The 26,720-nt window shown below is 38.4% G+C and overlaps 1 protein-coding gene across 1 annotated transcript; it reads left to right on the top strand.

The window, feature by feature from the left end:
• The first annotated feature begins 2,021 nt into the window (after window positions 1-2,021).
• On the top strand, window positions 2,022-25,157 carry LOC148848420 (electron carrier/iron ion-binding protein). Its single transcript, XM_088948161.1, has 5 exons — window positions 2,022-2,460; window positions 7,652-7,713; window positions 23,096-23,186; window positions 23,642-23,744; window positions 23,834-25,157. Exons 1-5 carry the CDS (start codon window positions 2,291-2,293, stop codon window positions 24,548-24,550), a joined length of 1,143 nt encoding a protein of 380 aa, XP_088804287.1. The 5' UTR covers window positions 2,022-2,290; the 3' UTR covers window positions 24,551-25,157.
• The last annotated feature ends 1,563 nt before the right edge of the window (window positions 25,158-26,720 follow it).

Below are 26,720 nucleotides of genomic sequence, written 5' to 3'. Positions count from 1 at the left end.
ATCAGTTCCCATTGTTTCACTTTTCCTTGATAAATCCCATGCATTGCACAGGTCCCACTAGTATAGGCACTTTCCTGTTCTATAGTTTCTTCTCAAGTCACTATTTTTTTTCTATTTTTTGAATTATCTACTTTTAAAATTGAACAAAATAATTCAAGCAATGACCAATCACCTTTTAACACTTTTAACACTCCTCATTAATTCTTTCTCTCTCTCTCTCTCTCTCCCCCACTAACTTTTATAATATCTCCTCATTAATCATGCCATTAACTCTCTCCTTCAATAACTTTACCTATATCTATATCCATTTCAATTTAACTATAATTATATATATATATTAGATATATTTGCATTAAATTATATTTATTATTAAAGATTAATTATACCAAAATTGTGATATTCAATGATATGATATTACACTAAATAATCTACTTCCATTTAAAATTCTAATCCATTTAAAAATAATAAACATTAATTAACCATAACAAAAATAATTTAGTAAGTTAGTTAAATAAAACAAAAATAATTATTAATTATTGCTATGATAAAAATACTTTTACTAATATAATAAATACAACTTAATTAATAAAAAGGAATAAGATAAATTAAAAACTAAGTTCTACTGATTTAAAACCAACTTAAGTTCTATTCAAAAGATAAAAACTTAATATAGTTAATTAAACTTCATTGGAATTTTAAATTTAATAAAAACTTAATACACTTAATTTAATTTAATTTTACTAATTTAAAATATTAAAATAAAATACCAATTTTAAATATAGTTTAATTATTTTAAAATCAATTTGTATTCCATTTAAAAATAAGGAAAATTATAAAAACTTCATTGGCTTTTCTAGCAATCCTATTTAGTTCCCTATTGTTTTGACTTGAACAAAAACCTCCCTTATTGTTTTGAAAAACGTGCAAATACCTTCCTTTAGTCATCATTCAAATAAAAAGTGTTGATGTAACACATTAATTTTACTTCACTTCAACCTTTTTCCTTACTTTGTCTAAGAAGAGTTAAGAAGAATTATTATTTGGCAAAAAAAATTAGTGAAGGGTAAAGTTTAAATTTTAAATTGTGTATGATAATATTTCGGATCTCCTATACCCACAACAACCCTACCCACACCTCACTATAGTTGTACACCAAGAACATCTCTTGTATTTGCATGTTACCATTCATGGGGAGATGCTCCCAATGTATAGCTATAGTGTCATTTGGGTAGGAGATTTGAATTTGTATGATAATGCATTAACAATGATATGAGTATTTTAGTAACTTTCAATGTCTTTGTAATTAAAAAGCAAGGAGGTATTTGCACTTTTTTTTTTCAAAGCTATAGGCTGCATTTGGAAACATGCAAATATGTAGATGTAAAATGGTTCATATAAATTGTAAAGTTTTTGTATGGACAAATTTACCTTTTTACCAAAGAGATTTTTAGATTAATGGATGCAAACATGAATTACAATAAAGCATATGCCTTTATTATTGAAAGCCCACTTGAATATAAATTTATTTCTTCTTTATTGATGTACTTTTACACCTTATTATCAATATAAATGTGCATTGGAAAATGTGTTTTTTTATAATTTGTCAATGCATGAATGTAATGTTACCAAATACGGGCAAAAGTGAACCAGAGTGCAAATTTATCCTAGATCGGAATTTACACTCCATTTGCATCGCTTCCAAACACAGCCATAAGGGAGGACATTGTTAGGATCAAAACGTAAAGGTAGTTTATAGAATTGTTATTTATATGTTTTTTTATAATTTTACCTAAAACTGACATAAAATAATATTAAGCTAATAAAAATTAATATTTTTTCAAAGAAATAAAAATGAACATTAAAATAAAAAAATACAAATTCATCTAAAGAATAGAAAATTGGCCACTCTCACTAAAGTGCAATTTAGATTATGATTGAATAAACTGCATATAACCCAAAAGTAATAATTGAATTGAGATAATTGTTCTTTCAAATAATTGAATTAAATGCAAAATGAAAATGTCATAGACCTCCATGCCCGTGCATCGCATGGAAAATAAACCGAAAAACCGACCGATTCGGTTAATCGATTTTGCGGTCCGGTTTTTCACGAGAACCAGCAAAATGTCAGAAAAAGGCTCAAAACAGAAAATTTTCGTCCCGTTAAAAATACCGAAGGCGCAAAAGACCCTATGTGCGTAAGTGCTGTTTGCGTTTTGCAACGGAACTCTCTCTGGTTAATTTCAGTTGGAAGAAAATAAAAAGAAAAGAAAATTAAAAGAAGAGAAAAATGGCGGCTTCTTCACCGATTCCGAGCACTAATAACAGCGATACCACCACCACCACCGCTACAGCTACCGTCACTACAGCCACTACGCCACAGCGTTCTGACCCACCGAAGAACTTACGCGGCCTCAACAAGCCCAAGTGCTCCAAGTGCGGCAACGTAGCTCGTTCCAGGTAACTCTCCTGCCCTTAAAACCCTCTCACCAACGGTAAAGAACAAAAACCAAGCAATTGTACCGTGAAAACCCTAGCATTCTTTTTCTAGGGTTTGTTTAGATGCTTTTCTTCGCAACAAACGGTATTTTATCGTCGGTTTGAAGGTCTGAAAGTGTTGAATAACTTCCTCATTTTTTTTCTTGATTGAAAGTTTAGCTCAATTGGAGAATTGATGGTTGAAATGGTATTCTTTTCCTCGTTCTCCAGAATGTTTATGTATTTAAATATGTTCTGGTGTAATGATGACTATGATTCTCGGGGATTTTAAATTTCCACTTTCGATCGCGTACGGATTGGTTGCGTTCTATTACCTAGATGACGTGGAGAATACCATGGACTTCACTTGTGTGTTTTTTCTGATTGTTCTTTACGGTTCACACTAACCTACTGACTGAAAGTGGTTAGTGATCTGAGTTATAATTTGACAGAAAACCTGGCTCTTGTAGAGAAAATGACATGACGAGATTTGTTAGCCGACCCAAAATAGTTACGAATTGGGGTTAAGGCTGAGATGAATTGAGTTGAGCAGATAGACTTAGTGGCGAATCTACAGTTGAAAGAAACAAAGAGGGTATAAGAGTACAGTGGCACTTTCTGAAGCCATTTTTCTAACTTCTTTTATAATGGCCTTATTATGATCAAGGGTTAGGCCTCTTATTTTAATTATGAACTCAAAATAACAACCTTCGAAGGCCATTTCCTGCAGTATATTGACTGTTATTCCATTACTTTGGGGACCTTGTAACTTGTAAGCTATAATGGCATTTCATTATATACTATTCTCTCTCTCTCTATCTCTCTCTTTTAAACCAATCTATTTTATACTTTTTTGATTGGTTATATTATACTATATTCTATTTATTTTCTACTTATTTCAATGTGAATATTTGACAATAGCAACAACAAAAAATATTTAATAATAGAAAAAAAGTTGGAAACTTTTCTTGTGACTAGCTTTTGGAGCTTGAATGGTGACCTTGAAGAAGAAGTATATATGGTGCAAACCCTAGGTTTTTGTGCTCGAGGCAGTGGGCAGAAAGTATATGGGCTGAAGAAGTCTTTGCATGGGTTAAAACAATCACTGAGGGCTTGGTTCAATAAGTTTCATTTAACGGTGCAACAGATAGGCTCTAAATGGTGCTAGACAGGTCATACAGATAGGCTCTTAGCAAGCAACTAGGGCTGAATTCGAGCCGAGCCGAGCCGAATGTCTGGTTATTTGAGCTTGGCTTGCCAAAAAACCATGAGGCTGGAGCTTGATTTGAGCTAGAGACTTGAGCTCGAGTTTGGCTCAACTCAGAAGCTTGTATGTTTGAGCTCGGCTCAGCTCGAGCTCAACTGTAATCTAAGTTTCCTATAAAATTAAAAAACTTATGTATATTATATAGGCTCGTTAGCCTCATGAGCTGAACTTTATTGGGCTCGAGCTAGGCTCGAAGCTTGGTCTAAACCAAGCTTAATCAAGCTTTTCACGAACTGAGTTCGAATAGCTCATGAAAAGCTCGATTCATGTCCACCCATATAGGCAACTGAACAACAGTCTTCCAATTCTTGATGTCATCTCTATGTTGATTGTGGGTTCAGGAACTTCTGTTGATTGCCTAGATGAGATTATATATTTGGATTTTGGCTATTTCTGTAAAATGGTTTGCATCCATTATCTTTCCTTGATTGATGCGAATAGGCAAAAGTCAAATTAATGAAAATCTCTGCTACAGTTTTGGACCTCCTCTATCTTCTGTGTTTCTCATGAGTCCGAGGCATAGGCAGCTTTTACAATTCCCCTTTCCAGAGGGGCTAAGCCATGATATTTCCAACATCTAGATTCATTTGCATTAACACTTAATGTTGAGATCTTCCCTTTTTATTGCATTTACTGAGAGGATGAAACAGGTTGCTCAAGAAGCTTTGTTGATAGAGCAATAGAGCTTGCTCTGTAGATTTTATCCAATGGAAAGTAGCTGCTGCATCTCTTTTCCATATTTAAGTGAGTTTCAGAATTTAAGTAATAGGCATTAAGCGTATTCTCTATCATGGTTTTTAGACTTAAAATTTCGGGGAGTATTGGGTTGGGTTCTAGAAAAATGCAAAATTAATCTTGCAAAGGGCACATTCTAGACTTCTTAATAACCACATGACATCCGAATGACTGAGCCAAAAATTAATATTCTGAAAATAAAAACAGAGATGCATGCTGAGCTTGGCATGTGCAAGGCAGCATCATTGTGTGCACAGCTGAAGTTGTGGTGGGGCTTGGATTACATTTGCATTAACGTATGTACAACTTAGCCACATTTGAACCTCCTCTACAATAAAGACCTCACTTGTATTAATATTGATGCACAGCCCTGAATGCATCTCAGATATTTGGGAAAAACTCAGGCTGTTTGGGAGCTTCATGTGCTTGATACATTATAAAAGGGTATTTGCAATCAATATTCTCTTAGACAACATTGACTAAAGTTTGTTTCTGCTGACTCTGATAAGTTTTATCTTCTTTTCTTCTTCATAATGTTTCACTCTCCTGTCCTTATAATACTCAGTCCAGCAGCCCAACATTCTAAGCTATAATCCCATCACTATTTCCTTTCCTCCTCATAATCTAGTCCCTTGCCTCAAGACACCTACACCTTCTGCTGGCATGGGGAAGGTCCTTGATGTAAGTGGTTTTGTGTTGGAAATCCTGATGTTAATTTTTTTTGATAAGTCAACCTGATGTTTTTGCATGTATTACTTATTTTATTTTGATAAAATTCTCACTTGTGGCTAAAAAATTGCCTTAAAATAGAATGAAGAACCATTACTGGCTCTTGATGCTGGAGCATGAGCACTTAAATTTAGGTTGTAAACTACCTCCATCAAGACTACTACTGCAGTTTGAAATCCTAATATTTCCATTCCTCCAGTTAGGAAGGAGCCCTTCTAATGTTGAACAATTTTCTTCTGTATGGTCTTACCCAATAATTAAGAGTTTTGTTGAGAAAAATATGAGATTAAATGTTCTTGGGACTTGAGGAAATAGAAGCTCCCTTGTGCATAAAGATGCCCTCCAAGATTGACTTCATGACGTGGATGGCATTTTAGAAAGATGTGTTGCAAAGGATAAACTGCTGTCCCAGAGAATGAACATCCCATCATCTAAATGCATCTTTTGTTCTTGGCTTGCCACCTTGAAACAGGTACTCAACTGTATATATGCTCGTTATAGGGTGAGCTGCAGGGTTTGGTCTTTTTCCCTTCAGCAGTTAAATGTTAGCTTATATACTCCCAAGACTCTCATGGAGACTCTTGTTTGCTAGCTTGTTAAGGAACTCTGGAAGTGGGGTAAGCTAGCCTGGTTCTCTGTACAATTGGTAGTGATTTGGGGTACAGGTCTGAGGTATGCATTTTTTTTTTAGTTTTATTCTTCTTTCTTTCCTTCTTTCTGTTGGTATCTAGACCAAGAGAACAAGGAATTTTCCTGTCTATAATTCAACACCAAAGAACACCAGGAGCCTCATCTTTTGTTTTTGTTTATTTGGTCAATAACTGAAAATTTTTCATTGAATTAGTAAAATGATTACTTCAATTGAACCAGCGAGAGATAACCACTATTATCTCTCCCTGAACACAGTTAAGTACAAATTTCTTCAATTACAGTTGAGCCCGAAAAAGCTGAGTTCTTCCTGTCCCCTGTCTAGCAAGAGTTTCCACAAATGAATTTGCATTTCTCTTCACCCAGTGTACTCTCACCTCCAAATTCTGTGCTAACCATTTAATCTTTTTTCTTTTTGTTATTATACAACAACCAATGACTTGGTTCTTTATTTTGCAGTTAATTCACATCTTTTGTTTTTGTTTTTTGTTGATTTTTTTATTTTTTATTTTTTGCCATCAAGAGTGATAAGAACCTCTTAGTTTATCATGTATAAGTGCTCTGCACTCTGCCCCCTGTGGTTTATACTTCATGGAGGGCTTGTGCCCTCCTTTTATTTATTTTCGTCAGTAGAAGTTCATTTAACTAATTCAATTAAAACATTTTTTTGACCAATAACTGCATATTTTCATTAATAGATAAAGACAAATTACAAAAGAGGAGAGCTAAAATCTATTAACTCTCCACAAAGACTATTATAAAGTTACAGTTGAGCCCAGAATAATGCTCACCCCTACCTATTGGCCTTGAAAATAGACCATTAATTCTGCCCTCTTTGTTCCTGAAAACATAACCATACCTAAAGGACCTGGGTTGCTTGCAATCCAGGAGACACTTGCCTGGATAAGTGCATTTACCCAGATAAATGACTTACCAAGATGCAAACGAGGCCTTAAGGTGAGAGAAAAATTTACTTCTCTTAACAAAACCATTTTGTGAGCTAAGATTTCCATCAATTACCTTGGTTCATACCTTGCTTTTCTTAGAGAATGTTAAGATTGTATCAATTCTATGATTCTATCTCCTAATAATTCTTGTGGTAGTGCTAGAGAAAATGCTCTTGGATTGTATCTCTGAGTGATAAAAATCTTAGGGTGTTTGAGATTTTCACTTTGACCATAGTGCTGATCTTGCTTTCACTTTTCACTGATAATACATTTTTTGTCTGCACTTTGACTATTTGCTTGGTTTTCCTCCTTTATGTGCAAGTTTTTCTTTGTTTCAGATATGGAGCTTAAGTATTTGCTAATAGACTTGTATGAAGGGGTACTCATTATGAGGCTATATTTCATATTTGAAGATGCATGCAAATATGTTACCTATTATTTACATACACACAAACAAGAGATCTAACCTTATTCATAATTCATTTATGGTATCATGGTTTGTTATTTATAATTTTCTTTTTCATATAAAAATTAAAGGCAGCTGGTCTAATTGGCCACAAAGTTGCTAAACAGATTCACAATGCTTGGGATTTGGGAAAATGTGATCCTAACAATTCAATGAATGGAATCTTCTGCAATTGTGAGTATAAAATTTAAAGCATAAATTTTTAGTGCATGTAATGAAATACTGTTTACTTCATATAGGGCTTGTTTTTCTTAATCAATCTTAATATAGGGATTGTTGAGATGTATTGATGACATAGAGAAATGATGCTTTTTGGTTATTGATAAAAAAAAATGATGCTTTTTGGTTTGGCCTTTTGATGATTAAACTATTGATGTGTAGGTGTCCTTACAAGTCTTGCAAGAGTTGCTGCGCAAAAGCTCAAAATCCATGTCATATACATGGTATGCTAACTATTTTTTCATCATAGATTGCTGATTCCTTGAAATTGCCTATTCCTTATGTTTTTTGTATATGAAGGAATGCCCATCGCTGTTATGGATACTCCTCAGGGAACCAAAGGCATAGGGTGATGGGGTATCTTTAGGATGTTGTGACAAGAAATTGTTGGCTTATTCTGGTCCTATAGGGAATGGCGATTCACTTCAAGCTAAAGGGCAGCCCAGTGCATGAGGCTCCTGCCAATGTGGGTTCTGGTGATTCATTTCAAGCTGAAATAAAAAATATTGTTCCAATGTCTTTGGTTGATGACAGCTATAGGTGTACAAAAGGTGTAGATTTTGGGACTTGTAGGTGGTTCAGGAATGGATATTGGTTCATTGAAATAATGTTAAGAGGCTAGAGCTTTGGTATCTACAGAGGTTTGTTGTTGCCAGGATAGTACTTATTGAATGTTTATATTTAGTTTTGGTCAGCCTTCTTAATCGAGAGGATCCCTAGGTGACCAGTTGATTGTGTACCTATGTCTGTTTTTAATGCCTTAATAGAGATCATACAACCCAATCATCTGTCAGTAAACTATAAAAGCATTAGGCAATTTCTGTACAAAAGGGCTCTTTCCACTTCAACTTTGGCTAGGCCATATGCATTTGAGTTCATTTTTTATGGGATTCTATACAGGTTAGGATAGATAACAAGAAGTATGTTGTTTTAATTAGTTTGGCAATGAGAATTCTAGTAATACGAGTCCTAACTTCTATTCTAGTTAGTCTGGAGTTCCTACAGTTTTTCCTTACACTTCCTACTGTAATCAATCACTGCATGGTAGGTGTTCCATCATGTGTATAAAGACCTATAAACATGAGAGTAACTGGGCTTTAAACAAGTCCTGGACAATTGTCACATAATGGTTGGTCAATGCAGGAAGTGTAGGAAATCCATTCTATGTTTTAATTGAGTCTGCATCAGCAGTAGCACCCTGAATGCCCAAAACATGCTGTTATCCTTGTTGAGTGAGGACCCCCTGAATGCCCACCCCAAAGTGAGCTACAATCAGTTGAATTTTCTCTTTGTTTGGGTGTAGGTGGAATGTTCCAGTGGAGATTAAGATGCTGTTTGATTCATCAGCTTTTGCTTGGCCGAAGAGAAGGGGAAGATTAATGTGGAGATGCACTAGAGCAGCAATGATTTGGACTTTGTGGGAAGAAAGAAATGCTAGGATCATCCAGCAGAAGGAGAGAAGCAAACAAGTTATTGTGTGATGACAAGAGTTATACATTGGCTACTAACTTTGGATTTGTTTAGATAGTACTCAGTGGTTTCAAGCTTAGTGCAGAAGGTTAAAACAAGGTTGGCTTGGGTACCTCCATTTGAAGATTTTCTGAAACTAAATTTGATGGAAGTAGTTAAGGCAACCCATGTCCTTCTGGAATTGGAGGGGCCATAAGAGATCATGGAATTTAATGGAGACTCACTGAAAGCTGAACTGTACGCAATCTTACAAGGTGTTCAAATAACAAAAGTGATGAATTTGGAGAACCTGGTGATAGAAGGAGACTCCAAGGTGGTGGTGGGCTGGATAAAGAATCTGGATTCGGTGATATGGTGCTATAGAGATGAAATGAAGAAATTCAAATGGATAACACAACATATGAATCTGGTTATACAGTGGGTGGGGAGGGAATCTAATATTTTGGCTGATTCTTTAGCCAAGCAAGGGGTAATAAGGGATCATTTGTTTTGGTTACAGTTGTAAATCTCTTGTTTTTTCTTTAAGAGTGAGGCTGCACCTCATGCCTCCCTTTGGGATGCTTGTAACAATTATTCTTTCTGGTATCAATGAAATTTTAACTTTTTTTTTTATGGTTTATGGTAATTTTATTAATTAGAATAAAAACACAGTATACATCATACAACTCCCCACAAAGAGTGGTTGCTCCTCATAGAGGAATGAAATTTTAACTTTTACTTATCAAAAAATAAAAAAAAAAGGATTAATACTTGTGAGAATTTGCAAAGAAACAATAGTGGTTGCTCTTCAAATCCTCATTTGCAGAGCATATATGGTGAAAACCCTTTCTGCCTACCGAACTCCTGTAGATTTGTGTTTGTTATTTGGAACTTTTTTCTTCTTCTATTGGAAACAGGTGGGTTCTTCCTACTCCAGAAACCCCATTTTTGCTAATATTGTATATTCATCCTTCTTAAAAGTGTTTTAAGATCCAGATTGGACACAAAACCAGAAGTCTTTTGGGTCATGGGTCAAACGGTTTGATTGTTAGGAGCCCATTTCCAGCAGCCAAGCCAATAATACAACAAGTGTATTCTAGAAGGAAAAAGAAGGGAGCCACATTAGCAAATTCAGTTGCAACAGAAATGTAACCACCAAGTCTTGATTTTGATCTTGATGTAATACTCTGTACAATATAAACGGTCAAGAGGAAATAAGAAGGGAAGACAATCATTCAAACTCTCTCTCTCTCTCTCTCTCTCTCTCGTCTTTCTCAGTAGGTAGCACCTCCTCGAAGTGGTGCCTAACAACTGGTATTGGAGCTGGCAAGCCAAGATGCCAAGCACCAGATTGGGAACTGTGGGAGATCGTATGGATCGAGTGGAGCGAATGCAGAAGATGTCCAGCAACCTCCAGGAGCTGAAAATGATCTTGGCAGCGGTGGTTCTCCAACTGGAAAAGGGAGCCTTTGTGAGCAACAGGGAATAAGAAGGAACTGGCGGAGACAGTGGTGAAGGCGGCATGTCCGGAACAGGAAGAGGACCGGTCATCTCTCGACTGGATTTTCCCACCCTCAGCGGCGATGATCCTGTGCCATGGATCTTCAAAGCCGAGAGGTACTTCAAATTCCATGAGACACCTAGTCATCAGAGAGTCCTGATTGCATCCTTCCACCTGGAAGGAGAAGCTATTTTTATGGTTTCAATGGTTCTGTAGATCCCATCCCCAAGTATCCTGGGCAGATTTTACAGAAGCTCTCTGTATATGCTTTGGACCAGTAGGGTTCGAAAACTATGATGATTCTCTATCCAAGTTGAGGCAGATAGGCTCGGTGCGAGAGTATCAGTTGGAGTTATAGAAATTAGCTACAAGGGTACACGAATGGCCAGAGACAGCCCTCTTGGGCTGTTTTGTCAGAGGGCTTAAGGAAGAGTTACGGATCGAAGTGAAAGCCATGCAACCAGCATCCATGCTAGCTGCGGTTGGGCTTGCTCGATTGTAAGAGGAGAAATTAAACCGACTGAAAAAATTGGGAAGATTCCCAAGAATCGAACCCATCCGGGCAGAACCTGTGCAGTTCAAGTCGGACCCAGCTTCACACCCATTGCTCAAGAACCCGCCCCGGATCGAGTTCGGACAAGGTAAGAACACTAGCCAGGCCCTAACCCCATATAAGAGGTTGACATGGGCCATTCAAGCTCATAGGGACCGGGGTCTATGTTACAATTGTGATGAGAAGTTCAGACCCAACCACCGTTGTAAAACCCAACAAAGTTATTTGCTGCAAGTACATGAAGGTGAGGAGGAGCAAGACAAGTCCAATAACCCAGGACCTGAAGGGGAGGAATGGGGGAACCCCTGAACCCAACCAATCTTGAAATATCACTACAAGCCTTACATGGGCATTCCACACCCCAAACCATGAGAGTTGAAGGGGTATTAATGGGTTGACCTGTCTCCGTGCTAGTAGATAGTGGCAGTACCCTGAATTTCATCACCATAAGCCTCACCAAACAATTGGGCCTACAAGCCCATTACGTCTCCCCTTTTGGTGCGTATGTGGCAGATGGAAACCACATCAAGTGCAAAGGAATTTGTAAGGAAGTAGCCATCCAAATTCAAGATTATATAGTAAGAGTTGATTTGCACCCATTAAAATTCAGCAGGGCAGACATTGTGTTGAGAGTACAGTGGCTAAAATAGAAGGGCCCTGTCATATGTGATTGGCAACGCATGACAATAGATTTCGCCCTAGAGGATAAAATTTATCATTTACAAGGGGTTCAACCAACCCCCCTCTAACAGCAAAGCCTGAGAACAATCACAAAGGGCTGTAGTCAAGGCCAATGTCACATCATCCTACGAATGGGCTTAGAACCCACTGGCCTAGTGTTACAATCACCCCAAACTGAAAACTTACTGGAAGAGGAGCAAGCACAACTCCAGAAAATATTAGCAGAATTCGAGGATGTTTTCCAGGAACCACAGGCCTTACCACCTCATTGCCTACTACATGATCATCACATTCCGTTGGTACCTGGGGCAGCCCCAACAAACATAAGGCCCTATCACTACTCCCCCTCTCAAAAAACTGAGATTGAGAAGCAAATTCAGGAGCCGATTCAAAAGAAATTTATCAGGCCAAGTTCCAGCCCGTTTTCAGCCCCAGTTCTTGTCAAAAAAAGGGACGAAACATGGAGATTCTGTATTGATTAATGGACCCTCAACAAAATAATGGCAAGGGACTGTTTTTCCATACCAGTCATTGAAGAACTGCTAGGTGAACTACAATCTGTGGCTGTCTTCGCCTGTACTTCCGTCACTTTATATTAGGTTTTTTCTTTTTTCTTTTTAATGATATCTTAATATACAGTTCAGATTGGAAATCACATATGGAACATCTCACAACCACTCTAGCTGTCCTGAGATATCAAAACTCTATGCGAAAATGTCTAAGTGTGAATTTGGTAAAACCCAAATTCAATATCTGGGCCATATAGTCAGCCGTGGGAACTGTCAAGGCAGACCCAACCAAGGTTAAATTTATCCAACAGTGGCCTCAACCCACTTTAATCAAAGGGCTGAGAGGTTTTCTAGGCCTCACAGGATATTACTGGCGGTTCATAAAAGATTATGGGCTTCTTGCTGCTCCACTAACCCAACTATTAAAAAAGGACTCATTTCATTGGTCCATGGAGGCCCAGCAAGATTTTGAAAAATTGAAGGCAGCAGTTACAACACCACCTATCTTAGCCCTCCCGGATTTTTCCAAAACATTTGTAGTGGAATGTGATGCTTCTGGAGGAGGTTTAGGAGCAGGTCTCATGCAAGATGGTTGGCCTGTTGCGTATTTCAGCAAGGCACTATCAGGGCAGGCCCGAGCAAAATCCACATATGAGAAGCACGATAGAGATGGGCCTACAAACTCATGGGCTATGACTATACCATTGAATACAAAGCAGGCCCAACCAACAAGGTGGCAGATGCGTTATCACGGGTCCACAAGTTCAGCCAACTAATAGTATCTAAACCAGTCTATCCATTGGTGGGCCTTCTCAAACAAAAAGCTCTATCAAATTCTAAGTTACAGGCCATACATAATAAATGGGTCCAGGACCCAAACTCGGTCCCAGGTTACAAGGTGGTGGGCTCTGATCTCTTCTACAAAGGAAGGTTGGCTATTTCAGCCCAGACAAAGCATCTACAGCACCTCTTGCAGCTCTTTCATGATTTGCCACAAGGTGGCCATTCAGGCATACTACGTACTTATCGTGGAGTGGCAACTCACTACTTTTGGGTGGGTATGAAATGAGCAATTCGAAACTATGTGGCAGCCTGTCCCACATGTCAACGGTAGAAATATGAGGCTCAAAACTTGGGGGGCCTACTACAACCACTTGAGATCCCTAACATGGTATGGGAAGAAGTCACGATGGATTTCATTTCTGGCTTACCGAAGTCTAAAGGGTATATGGTCATCCTAGTGGTCATTGATAGACTATCCAAGTATGGGCATTTTGTGCCTTTTGCACACCCATATACAGCCGCTACAGTAGCAACAAATTTGTCAAGGAGATCCCTAGATTGCATGGCATGCCCACTGTTAAAGTGAGCCGAATAGGGGTAGTTTAGTCATCTTATGTGTGTTAAGTAGTTTGCTTATGTGGCAATTTTATTAGAGTACTCTGCCCCACACTTAAGTATGGGCAATTTAGTCTTTGTAAAGGTTATTAGAATCTAATAAAGATTAAGGGGGTCGACTGTATGGGAATTCCATCAGATTTCGACGGACCCTTATTTTCTTTCTTCTTCTTCTCTTCTTCTTCCTCTTCTTCTTCCTTCTCTTCCTGGTTCGAGTTACTGTAGCAGCATTCGAAACATGGTATCAGAGCCATGTTCCTGACCTACTTCAGTTGGTAAAGCACCTCAGCAGTGTTTGTGACTCTTCTTCCTGCGTTTCTGGTCAGTCAATGGAGAGAGCTAGTTCGCCCTAGGTCTGAAACCTCACAGCTTGTCTCTCTTTGCTGCGCATATTCTTCTTCATCAAGAAAAGTGATTTCAGCAGTGAATGGTTGGTTGAGACTCTCAAAGGAAGGTCGGTTTTCTCTTTTTCTTGTGTTGCTGGTATTTCTGGGTAGAAACTCTTCAAGAGGCTGTTAGTACTGATCAGAACCTGGAGAACTAGGTTCATTGTTGCCCTAGAACGGGCTGTGTGTACAGTAGCCGAATGGTGTAGGGGCTGCTGTAAGTTGTTGAGTGGTGTTAGGGCTGCTGTAAGTGGCCGAGTGGTGTAAGGTGTAATGCTGTGACCTAGCTGAACTTTTGTGGTTGTGTAGTGTCCTCTTAAAAGTGTTAAACTAGTCTGAACTGGGTGTAATAGGTTTGACTATGTTGTGGTGCTTGTGTTGCACAATCCTTATTGAGTGGTTGTAAGAGGGCTTACATGTGATTAGTGAGTGTTAAATTGATTCTTATGTGGTTCGTGGTGTCGTGAAATCAGCAGTAATGTGAATAAGAACAAGGTGTGTGTATCCATTGTTGTGTTTAGGGGTTGCTATAAGTGCTGGAACATCAATTTTTGGATAACAGCAGTCAGCTTGTTGCTGAGAATTCAGGTTAGAGGCAACTGTGAAAGGTACCATGGCAGCAATAGGAGATTGGTGTAATGATCAGAAACTTAGTGTGGTGGTTTCCCCTTACTACCTAGGTGTACAGATGACTTCATTTAAACTGAATGGGGAGAACTATGTTCCATGGGCTAAATCTGTGAAGTTTTCCTCAAGGCAAAGAGGAAGGTGAAGCACATAAAAGATGAGAAACCATCGGTTGACTCCCCAGGGTTTGATGATTGGGAACAAGAAGATGCTCAAATCATGACTTGGCTATGGAACAATATGGAACAAAAAATTAGTGCCAACTTCATGTTTCTTGATGCGGCTAAGGATATATGGGAACATGCTAAGAAGTTGTATTCTGGACAAGATAATACAACAAGAGTATATCAACTTTATCAGGAGTACTTTGATTTGCAACAAGGAAACAAAACACTAGAAGAGTACTATGCCAGCATGAAGAATATAAGGAATGAACTCAATGTCTATCATCCCCTCACTCCAGATATTAAAGTTCAGCAACAGCAAAGGGAACAACTAGATGTTACAAGATTCTTGGTGGGGCTGAAATCGGAGTATGAACCAGTTAGAGCCCAAATATTAGGGAGCTCCACACTTCCTACACTTGAGGAAGTATTCTCACGACTTCGCAGAATTTCTTTGGGACAGACAGAGAATCCCACACAGTCTGATAGATCAACACTTGTGATGGCTAGAGGATGTGGACACAGTACAAGAGGGGGAGGACATGCCTCCCAATGTGGCCGTGGCAGTTCCATGATTGGTTAGGGTGGTCGTGACTCAGGGGGAGGCCGTGGCAGTGGGAAGAATTAACTCTGCAAGGAAGTGTACTCATTGTGGTAGGGAAGGGCACACAGTGAATTTCTATTATGACCTACATGGCCCTCCCTCCAAATGGCTAATCGTGCTGTAACAGGTGAGGTTGACATCAGTGACAATAAATAGGCAGACCGTACTCCTCTCCCATCTACATCTACTTCTGGGAGGGAGATGGTGAGTGTACCGCGGGATGAGTATGAATGGTTCCTTCAAACTACTTCACAACATACCACTGCCACACTTGCCCACTCAGGTATTGCTTGCATGTCATCTAAAACCTCTCCCTGGATTATTGACTCTGGAGTCTCAGATCATATGACTGGGACTCCAGGTGTGTTCTCTTCTCTTTCTGAAATCTCCACATCACAAACCGTTACATTTGCCAATGGGTCTTCATCTCCCATCTGTGGTGTTGGTAATGTTGACATGGCTTCTATGCCCTTATCATCTGTTTTATATGTACCTAAGTTTTCATTCAATCTTATGCCTGTTAGTAAAACAACCAAAGCTCTTAACTGTTCTGTTACCTTCTTTCCTTCTACTTGTGTTTTTCAGGATCTCAAGACGGGGAAGAAGATTGGTGGGGGGCATGAAGATAGTGGATTGTATTATCTTGATGGTGGTGGATCTTCAATTGCTCTTCAGACTTCACTTACTCCTCTACAATGGTATTGCCGACTGAGACATCCATCTCTCAAGGCTCTCAAGATATTGGTTCCGCCATTGAGTCATTTGTCAGTTTTGCAATGTGAGTCATGTCAGTTTGGGAAACATCGTCGTGTGTCCTTCAGTCCAAGAGTTGAGAGTCGTATGCTGAGTCATTTTTCTTTGGTTCATTCAGATGTTAGGGGTCTAATCAAAATAGAGTTTTATAATGGGTACACATATTTTGTTTCCTTTATTGATGATTGTTCAAGAATGACATGGATTTACTCAATGAAAGAAAGAAGTGTATTATTTTTCCATTTTTAAAAAATTCCATGCTGAAATACGCACACAATTTGGTGTTCCAATTAAAGTTCTCCGTTCAGATAATGGTCGTGAATACTTTCTTCATTTCAACAGTATTTAGAACAACATAGCATTATTCGTCAGACCTCATGTGCATTCACCCCTCAACAAAATGGGGTAGCTGAACGAAAGAACCGTCAGTTTCTTGAAACTACTCGGTCTATTCTTCACCACATGAATGTTCCTAAATGGTTTTGGAGTGATGTTGTACTCACTACACGTTTTCTCATTAATCGGATGCCCTCCTTCATTCTTCATGGTTGGTCCCCCTTCTCTATCTTGTTTCCCACTTTATCTCCTTTTCCATTAACTCCTCGTGTCTTTGGTTGTGTGTGCTTTGTCCACAATCTAAGTCCTGGAATAGACAAGTTAGATGCACGCTTAGTTAAATGTGTCTTCCTTGGCTACTCTCGGACTCAAAAAGGGTACAAATGTTATAATCCCATTACCCGAAAGTGCTATGTCTGCCCTGATGTCACTTTCTTTGAGTCTGTACCCTTCTTCTCAAGTCTTGAAGCTTCTTCGTCTCCACCCTTACTTCCTATTCCTCTTTTTGTCAGTGACCTAGTTCCAGATGCTGTTGTTGGAGTAGACTCATCATCTCATCCAGTGCAGATCACCACCGAACGCCCATCGATCCGACAAATGTATACACGTCGAACGACACTGGCCCCTCCTCCATCTTCTACCTCATCTGCAGATCCTCTCATGGCTCCTATTGCTGAACCTTCAAACCTTGACCTACCCATCGCCTTACGGAAAGGTAAACGCAATTCTACCCTCCATCCCATTTCCAATTTTGTTTCATTATCTCGCTTTTCTACCTCACATCGCCAGTTTGTTTCACTTTTTGTCCTCTATTTCCCTACCTAACAATGTTCAAGAAGCTCTTAGTTCACCTGGATGGTGGCGGGCAATGGAGGAGGAACTTTCTGCTCTTCAACATACTCAAATGTGGGAACTTACTACTCTCCCACCTAGTAAGCATGCTGTGGGCTGTAAATGGGTGTATACTGTGAAATACTTGCCAAATGGTAGTGTGGAGCGTCTGAAGGACAGACTTGTTGCTAAAGGTTACTCACAGTTGTATGGAGTGAACTACATAGAGACATTCTCTCCGGTGGCTAAGATTGGTTCTGTTTGTGTACTAATTTCCTTGGCAGTTATGTATGATTGGCCTCTGTTTCAGCTTGATATAAAAAATGCCTTCCTCCATGGTGATCTGGTGGAGGAGGTACATATGGAGCAACCACTTGGGTTTATTGCTCAGGGGGAGGATGGTAAGGTGTGCAGACTGAAGAAGGCAATTTATGGGTTGAAGCAATCACCACGTGCTTGGTTCGGGAAGTTCAGCGAAGTGGTGAAGAGTTTTGGAATGAAGCAATACCAGGTTGATCACTCAGTGTTCAACTATGATTCAAAAGCTGGGAGGATTAGTGGTCTATGTGGATGATATTGTCATTACTTGCAGTGATAAATTGGGGATTGGCAAACTAAAGGTATTTATGCAAAATCATTTTCAAACAAAAGACCCTGGAAAATTAAAGTATTTCTTGGGAATAAAAGCTGTCAGGTCAAAACAAGGTGTAAATCTGTGCCAAAGGAAATATGTTCTTGATCTATTGGAAGAAATTGGGTTTCACATGGATAAACCTATGAGATTGTATTGTGACAATCAAGCTGCACTCCATATCTCATCCAACCCTGTCTTTCATGAGAGAACAAAGCACATAGAGGTTGATTGCCACTTTGTGAGGGAGACGGTTCTTGCTGGAGAAATAAATACAAAACATGTGGGCTCGAATGATTAGTGGGTAGATTTGTTTACAAAAGCTCTAAGCTCAGGGAAAGTGAACTACCTATGTAACAAGCTGGGATTATATGACATATATTCTCCAGCTTGAGGGGGAGTGTTAAAGTTATCTGAATAGGGGTAGTTTAGTAATCTTATGTGTGTTAAGTAGTTTGCTTATGTGGCAGTTTTATTAGAGTACCCTGCCCCACACTTAAGTATGGGCAATTTAGTCTTTGTAAAGGTTATTAGAATCTAATAAAGATTAAGGGGGTCGACTGAATGGGAATTCCGTCAGATTTCGACAGACCCTTATTTTCTTTCTTCTTCTTCTCTTCTTCTTCCTCTTCTTCTTCCTTCTCTTCCTGGTTCGAGTTACTGTAGCAACATTCGAAACACTCACAAATATCATTACAGACCGGAATCTGACCTTTCTCAACAATTTTTGGAAAGAATATTTTTGGCTACAGGGTACTTCACTCCACAGACCGAAGGATAGACGGAGGTACTTAATCCTTGCGTCGAGACCTACCTACGATGCTTTGTCAGAGAAAATCTAAAGACATGGGCTTAGTGGCTGCCATGGGCAGAATTTTGGTACAACTCCACGTTCCATAGTGCATCATGCATGACTCCTTTTAAAGCCCTATATGGGTGTGACCCACCATCAATATTACCTTATGAACCTAGCATGACAGTAGTGGTGGCAGTAGATCAACAACTGTTTGAAAGAGATAATGTTATCAAAAATCTCAAAGCCAACCTCATGTGAGCACAATCATGGATGAAGGTCACTTATGATAAAAAACATAGTGGTGGAATTCCAAGTGGAGAAATGTGTCTATCTCTAATTGCACCCATATAGACAAACCTCTCTGGCCTGAAAGGGGTGGCACAAACTATCTCTTAAGTTTTGTGGGCCGTTTGTGATTACCGAGCGAGTTAGGCCAGTAGCATATAGATTGGATCTCCCAGCCTCCTCGCAGATACACCCAATTTTCCATGTCTCTCTCCTTAAACAATGCGTGGAAGATAATATATCAAGCTTAGCAGTTGTCGGAATTTGATGACACCGACATATTACAACTACAGCCTCGAAACATCCTAGACTATTGTTGGATCAAGGTGGGGAAGCAAATCCAACAACGTGCCTTAGTAGAATGGAGAGGACTACTAGTTCATGATGCCACTTGGGAATCTTGTCAAGTCCTCAAATAGAGGTATCCCCAACTGCACCTCAAGGACGAGGTGGCTTCCAACGAAGGAGGAATTGTTAGGAGCCCAAAACCAGCAGCCAAGCCAATAACACAAAAAGTGTATTCTAGAAGGAAAAAGAAGGGAGCCACGTTAGCAAATTCAATTGCAACAGAAATGTAATCACCAAGTCTTGATCTTGATCTTAATCTTGATGTAATACTCTGTACAGTATAAAAGGTCAAGAGGAAATAAGAAGGGAAGGCAATCATTCAAACAATCTTTCTCTCTCTCTCTCTCTCTCTCTCTCTTGTCTTTCTCATGCGGTAGTACCCCCTCAAAGTGGTGCCTAATAATGAATGTTAGCGGCAGCTAGATGGTTAAGGTGTTTCTTTTTAGCATAAATGATTAGGTTTCAAGTCTTGTTACTTCTATTAAAAATATATATACATATTTAATTAGTGGCCTAATATATTCCTTAGCTAAGCGAGGGGCTTTTAGGGAATCTATCTTTTGGTCTCAATTGTAAGTTGATTTGTACATGGGGCTGCATCTCGTGCCTCCTTTTGGGATGTCTATCTGTGCACTTTTTGTTTTTTTTTTTTGAAAAAGAAAACCAGAGGTTTTTTTGGTTAATTCTTAATAAATTTTTCATTGCCTATAAAAACAAAAAACACATAAATGAACACAAAATGAAAGATGGCTTGATGGCTTGATGTCAAAACTTACAATTACGAGGTAAAAAAAAATGGAGCTTTAAAAAACCAGATTGCTTTCTGGGTCCTGAGTTGAATGGTCCAGTTGGATTATCTTCTGGTTCCCAGGTTGAATAGTCCAGTCGTCTAGTTTGGTCCAAGTATTAAAACATTGCTTCTTATACAAAACACTTTTAAGAGATAAGGAATTATAATCAAAATAACAAAGTCGAACTTTTGTACACGAATTAAGAATTTAGGACTTTAGCATGGATTTGTTTGGGCTTGCCTCAAGGGGCTCGGTATAAAGCAGTTTGTAGAATTAGGATAATGTGATGGGAAAGAACAAAAGATATTAAAAGTTACACGTGCTTGAACTGTTGAGTGCATTAAATGATTTATGTTATATTTAATTTAATTTTTACATTTTCACTTTGAATATGCATTATATATTATGTTTATATATTTAAATTTGAGCAAATAGGCCTTTTAAAATACATGTAATTTTTTAAATAATACTATTTATTTATTTTTTGAATATATATATATATTTGCAACTTTTGATTCTTTTTTAGAATTTTGTGCCTTGCTTTATGCCTTGGGCACAAAAAGCCTCTTGTGCTTTTTTTAATGTCTTTCAATGGACTTAGAGTGTTACTGTTTAATGGGTGAGAATATCAGCAAATAATTTGGAAGGTACTTTAGCTAAACAAAGGATTAACAGGGATGAACTCTTTTGGGCTGAATTGTAAGAATCAAGTCTATTGAGCATCAGTATCAGTTTCCATTTTCTTGGGAACTGGGCAGTGGACTTATTCTTTATAATTTGATCAATGAAAGTTACTGTTTCCTATTGGAAAAAATATTGCAATCAAAGTGGTACATTGGGTGAAGACTTTGGAGCTCTTCTCAGACTTCACAGTGGATAGTATTCTCAGAAATCGGAAGCAAGTAGCAAGTTCATTTTCTTGGAACACAAAGCCTTTGGTCAGCTGGGTTCCACCACCAATGGGGCACATAAAACTGAATTTTGATGGCTGCAGCTTGGGTAATCCAGAGTTTTTAGGTATAGGTAGAATTTTTAGGAACAAAGCTGGAAACATCCTAGAGTTCTATTCAGGACCTCTAGGAATAGGAAATTCAACTTGGGTGGAGGTGCAGGCAGAGCACTTACAGGTTTAAGAAGAGGGTAAAAACACTAAACATGAAAGAAGTCAAAGTCGAAGGAGATTCAAAACCAATTGTTGGGTGGCTAAGTGACAAACAAGAGGTAGCCTGGAACTACAGATTTATGTAAGAGAGCTAAAAAGAATGATAGAGGAGCTACAAGTCAAAGAAATGGGTTCCATGGGCTGCTAATGGATTGCCTGATGAATTAGGAAAACAAGGGGCATCAAGCGATCAATTATGCTGGGGTCAAATTGGTTAAGGGTGGATGTACTCGTATGGAGGTTAGCCGAGGCTAACCTTCCCATATGGGTTTTCTACTTCGTTGTACTCACTATTATATTTCATTAATAAAATACAGCACTGTTACTCATTAAAAAATTAGAGGAATTTGAATGGACCAAAAGAATGGTTTAGCTGAAACAAACCTGACTATCAAAGGTGTTTAAATGCCAGATATAATTAATTTATGACCATCTAGGGTGATTGACAGTTTTCAGTACCTAGTTGCTAATGATGATGTCAAATAAGAGATGATTTCGTCAATATTTGGACCTTGAAGTGATCTATTCAGATTTCAGATATAGGTTCCAACATAGGCTTCAAGTCGTAATGGGTAGGATGTCAAACATACGCTATATCCTGTATAAGACAGGTGGTATAAGCAGGAAGTAAGACAGTAAAGGTAGTATTCTCCCACCATAAATCAATTCCGAATTAATATGATTACCATTGACCAGTGAGCATCTGAAGAAGACTGAGTTTTGATGATACCTTTCAATTCATATAATAAATCACAGATTTTATCAATGAAATAAGGAAGGTGAAAGATATCAAAATAGAAAAGTACACCAAAATCAGAAGCAGTGTGTCAAGACTCGGCAATCCAGATTGGAGATCGCCAAATCTGGATTGAGATGGACCAAGACCTGGTAGGATTGGCCCCTGGAAAGATGGCTCATGGCCAGGTAGTTGGTCAGTAAATCCCTCCCATTTACTCTGAAAACTTGGCAACTAACTGGGTGGTTGATGCAAAATCATGGCTGAAACTAAGATAGCATAAAAAGATATAGAAGTTTTTTTCAACCAATGTTTTAGGGTTTCTGACAACTCATTCATGCCTACCCATTAAAGCAACGAGGGACAAATGGGTTTGTTTCAGTACCACCTCAATTTATTTTTATTTATCTTCATGTGAACAATAAATAGGGAATCCCTCTCCCTCCCTCTCTCTCTCTCTCTCTCTCTCTCTCTCTCTCTCCTGCTGCGAATACATAGAAGTGTGTAATCATCTTCTTTGACAAGTCAAGCTTTATCAATGGCTGGAAGTAATAATATCTAAAATTTGTGTATAAAAAGGGGCTTATGGTTGAAGATTTTGTTTATTATTACACAAGGAAATGTATTATGGGAATGGGATTTGTTAATCATAGATGATAGGATCTCACCTTCCTAACAATAATAACACACTTAGTGGATGCACTTTATTCATCTAAGATTCTGGACTGCCATGTGGGGGGACATCTTATTGATATTCCATTTCCCAAATTCCTCATTGATTCAGCATTTCTAGTTATGTGGCATAGCCATCACTATTAAGAAAGGCTCTTTCAATGCTTCATTTCACTAAAGAAAGGTGTTAATTTTGGTTGTTAGGATTTCCTAGAGATAATTTTTCAAGTAGGGATTTAGTCAATCAATTGGTGTACCGTGGTTGATGCACATTGAAATTAAATACTTATTTTCATAAATTGCATACCAGTGGAAATTCTTTTATAAAATTCTGCTGACAGTTTAATAATGAAGCTGTTAATTTTTTTTTCTTGTTTTCTCATATGGTCACAGTTCTTAAGCCGAATGCAACTTTTCCGGACAAGTCACCAACTTCAAGCTCTCCTCTGTTTGATCAGCCATCCACTGATGTATCTACCTCAGGGTAAGTCTTAGTATATTAACAAAATAAGCACCTCAGGTTGAGAACTGTTACATGCAATGTTTGGAGCTTAGCCACTTTGAAATCTGTTTCTCCATTTTCATGTGTTACTGACATTCCATTTCTCAAACCTAGATGAAAAACAGTAGCAGGTTGTGTTAAAACTCGTGTTTTTCTTCTGAAAACAGTTGCTCAGAGATGCATTAAATAAACTGAAGAATCATTAGATTCAGTATTAATTAAACACTCGTAGTTTAACTACTATGAGTGTTTTCTTCCCCAAAGGGGACCAAATTTTAAGCTTCTTTGTATTCAACCATTAATTAAACACTTAAAGTTTATTGTGCTTTTAATTTATATTTTTCAAACCTCAATTTTCACCTGTCTTCCTGTTATTGCACTTTATTTTTTGGTCATACATTATTCCATATTTCCCTGATAAAAACGTCTCATTTCAGGACTTCGCTAAGGGTTTCTGCACTTAGGCAGCTTTCCAACAACTTTGCTCAACTGAATGGAGCTCAATCTCCACTACGTTCAAGGAAGCCACTGACAAGAAAGGTGCACATATAGAGTTGGTTAATGCTGTTTCTGGACAATATATATTCTTATATAGTGGTATAAGGACTGGAGTTTTTATTTTTTGTCAGGATGCTGCAGTTATAAATCAATGGAGGTTCTCCAAGCTGCAAGAGTACAAAGATAGAAATATTGAAACTGAAAATGAAGCTTTTGATCGATATATGCGGAATGTTAGTTTACTAGAGGAAGTATTTCTAGAAAATTCTTCACTTGAAGGGCCCACAACAGATATGTTATCTCTACCAGATACCTCCACTTCTGATGAAGGCAATGCTAGAAGAGCAGCAATATTGGGGTCGAAAGTGAAACAAAGATCAAACCCAGTGAGAACTGATGGCATCAGAGAGAGAATCCAAGAGCTTGTTGATCAGGGATTGAAGAATTTGCAGAATTGGGAGCTAGATGATGAGGGAGGCCCTGCCAGTGCTGATGATCTTAATAGCCAGGAGCCTAAAAGGCCAAAGAAAATAAAGAACTGGCGTGCTGAGAAGCTATCTGCAGTAAGTGACATTATTGAAAAATTGAACAAAGCTCGAAATGAGGATGATCTGAAATCCTGCTTGGAGTTGAAGTCCCAGTTGTTTAATCAGCATGATAAGGCTAGTCTTTCCCAAAGTGAGGATGTTGAGACATCAAAGGAGAAGGCTGCTGAAGATGTTTCTACAACCAAAACAGAATCAGATTATTCTCTACCTGGATTATTTTACAAAGTTGAAGTTAATGAAGAAGCTTTCAATAGCATGGAAGCACATTTTTCTTCTATTGATCAGATAGAAGATCTTTGATATTGAGAATGGATCTGGATTAACACTTCGGGAGTTCAACAGAGAGGATCTGGCTCTATACCAGAGATCTGATAGGTGTGGACAAGCTTTAGACATGGACAAGTGAGCTTTGGTTAGTCTAGCAGGAGGATCAAAGATTTTGAATCTTTCAGAAGCAATGGGCCATGTCCTATCATTGTACAATGATGTTGTGAACTAAATTGTTTGGTGGGAATCTCAGGTGCAATAAAATTGTACCCGTTTGGGGTTCCTCATATTCTAGATGCCAATTTCACAAAGATGAATCGTTAATCTAGCAAGTAGGCATCCAAGTTTTAGGCAATACTTGGTCCTGTTGTACAGGGACTATTTTCCCCCTCTCGGTAAGCATATAGACTGTTTGGATTAAGGTGGACTTTGATTTGAGGTGGAACTGGAATTGTCAAATCTGTGAATGTATGGTTTCTGCCATCTGGGTGTAGTTTTTGCCTCTTGGCATCATGAAGCATCTGGGGGGGGGGGGGATCCAAACTCAGCCTTAGATGTGTGCTACAACCATGTCAAAAAACTGGTTCAATTTTAGATCATTTTTTTAGTTTAAGAAAAGAAGCATTACGTTCTTGCTTTAGTTTTGATTTCTGAAAACACAAGGTGGAACGTGTGAGTTCAGTTATTTCCTTTTTCATATGATAATCGTGGATAATTTCCCGGAGACGAATCTGTTATGTTGTATGACAAATACCATTAGCCAACTCCATAATGCCCTAAATAATGGAGGGTTTTCCACTAAACATTCTCGTGAGGCCCCAAACCTCCACCAATCTGAACAGTTGTTCGACATTAATAGGCAACATAACCAAGTCCAGATCTGATACAGTGATCCGGATACCTAGAGCCTGTGACAGTTCAGTTTTCATTTTCCTTTTTTTCTTATGGATGATTTTCCTGGTTATTTTGGATTTGGGTTGGAAAACAATTAATCCTTCATGAAGTTGTAGGGTTGTAGCTGGCAGACTGATAGGATTGGTCCAAATTTTCCCTCCCATGGGCTCTTTGATTGCATAAAAAACGTATTTCAAAGCTTGATGGGAATTGGGAAATTAACAAGCAGGTTGATCATTTTTGTATTTTTGTTATTTTGTTCAGTATTGAACTCGCGAGTTCTTTATTGAACAGTGGAGTGCTTGGAATATTATTGAAGTAGAAATAAGGGATGGGCCGGATGGCTAAGTCTGAAAGCCCTTAGCTGTTTCCACTAGTCACCGAATCTGGTCAAGGACCCAAAACCCACGTATTTCTTGAAGCTTCCAAGTTTGACTTCAAAGGGCGAGCTTAAGGGGGTAAAAAAAGCTATACCAAGGTGCAGGCCTTCAGACTATGGGCATGATGAATGTGGTCAGCAGCCCCAAAGAAACTCTCTAATAGCCTCCTATTCTATTATTTGATGTCAATCTCACATCTTCTCTTATCTTTTAAGAAACCCTTTGATGGAATATGTGGTTTTCAAGTGATATCATGCCCTCCCATCTCTCCCAGAGCTTGCTATCATTTAATATTGGTTTTCTCAGGTCAATATTTTTTTAAGGTAACTGAGATGGTAAAGCTATCTTCCCAACAAAAGTTATTTTAGTTTAGAATGGATTTTGCTGGTGCACTCATGAAAAGGAATCCTAACTGGGTTTAAAGAGTTACACCATTATGATAAGGGAATTTCCATATTACTTCTGTTAAGTTTCTAAAGCTCCTTTAAATCATTTGCCTTGGTGGTGCCTTCAAATGTAGTGCTTTGTTGCTTTATTCGTTTCCTACTCCTAATCCTCCACCTTTCTTGGTGGTGGGTTTCTTTCCACGCCATTCTCCTTTCAAAGGAGCTTATCTGTTCTACAATTCCATGGCTTTGGTTCTTCTGAATACAGTTTCACTTTTCAAGGAGCTTCCCTTGATCAATAACATTGTACTGAACTTTGGTATATGCTATGATTCCTTCTAATTGGTTTGGTTAACTTGTTTATTGTGTAGTGAGGACTATACTAATTAAACAAATAAAATATTTCTTTATTAATTTGCCAAATTGCATTAATAGTAAATGCAAATCAAGTACAAGAAACCCATCTCTCTGAGAATATGTCAGCCTATCCAGTGGATAAATACAGCGTGAATCACAACGCATTAAGCACTTACCTGCTTGTAT

The sequence above is a fragment of the Nelumbo lutea genome, chromosome 6 (genome assembly GCF_056320005.1).
Source record: "Nelumbo lutea isolate HS-2025 chromosome 6, American lotus-T2T, whole genome shotgun sequence".
NCBI classification, from domain to species: domain Eukaryota; kingdom Viridiplantae; phylum Streptophyta; class Magnoliopsida; order Proteales; family Nelumbonaceae; genus Nelumbo; species Nelumbo lutea.
The sequence above is the reverse complement of the archived record's forward strand: the minus strand, read 5'-3'. Positions and strand labels throughout refer to the sequence as shown.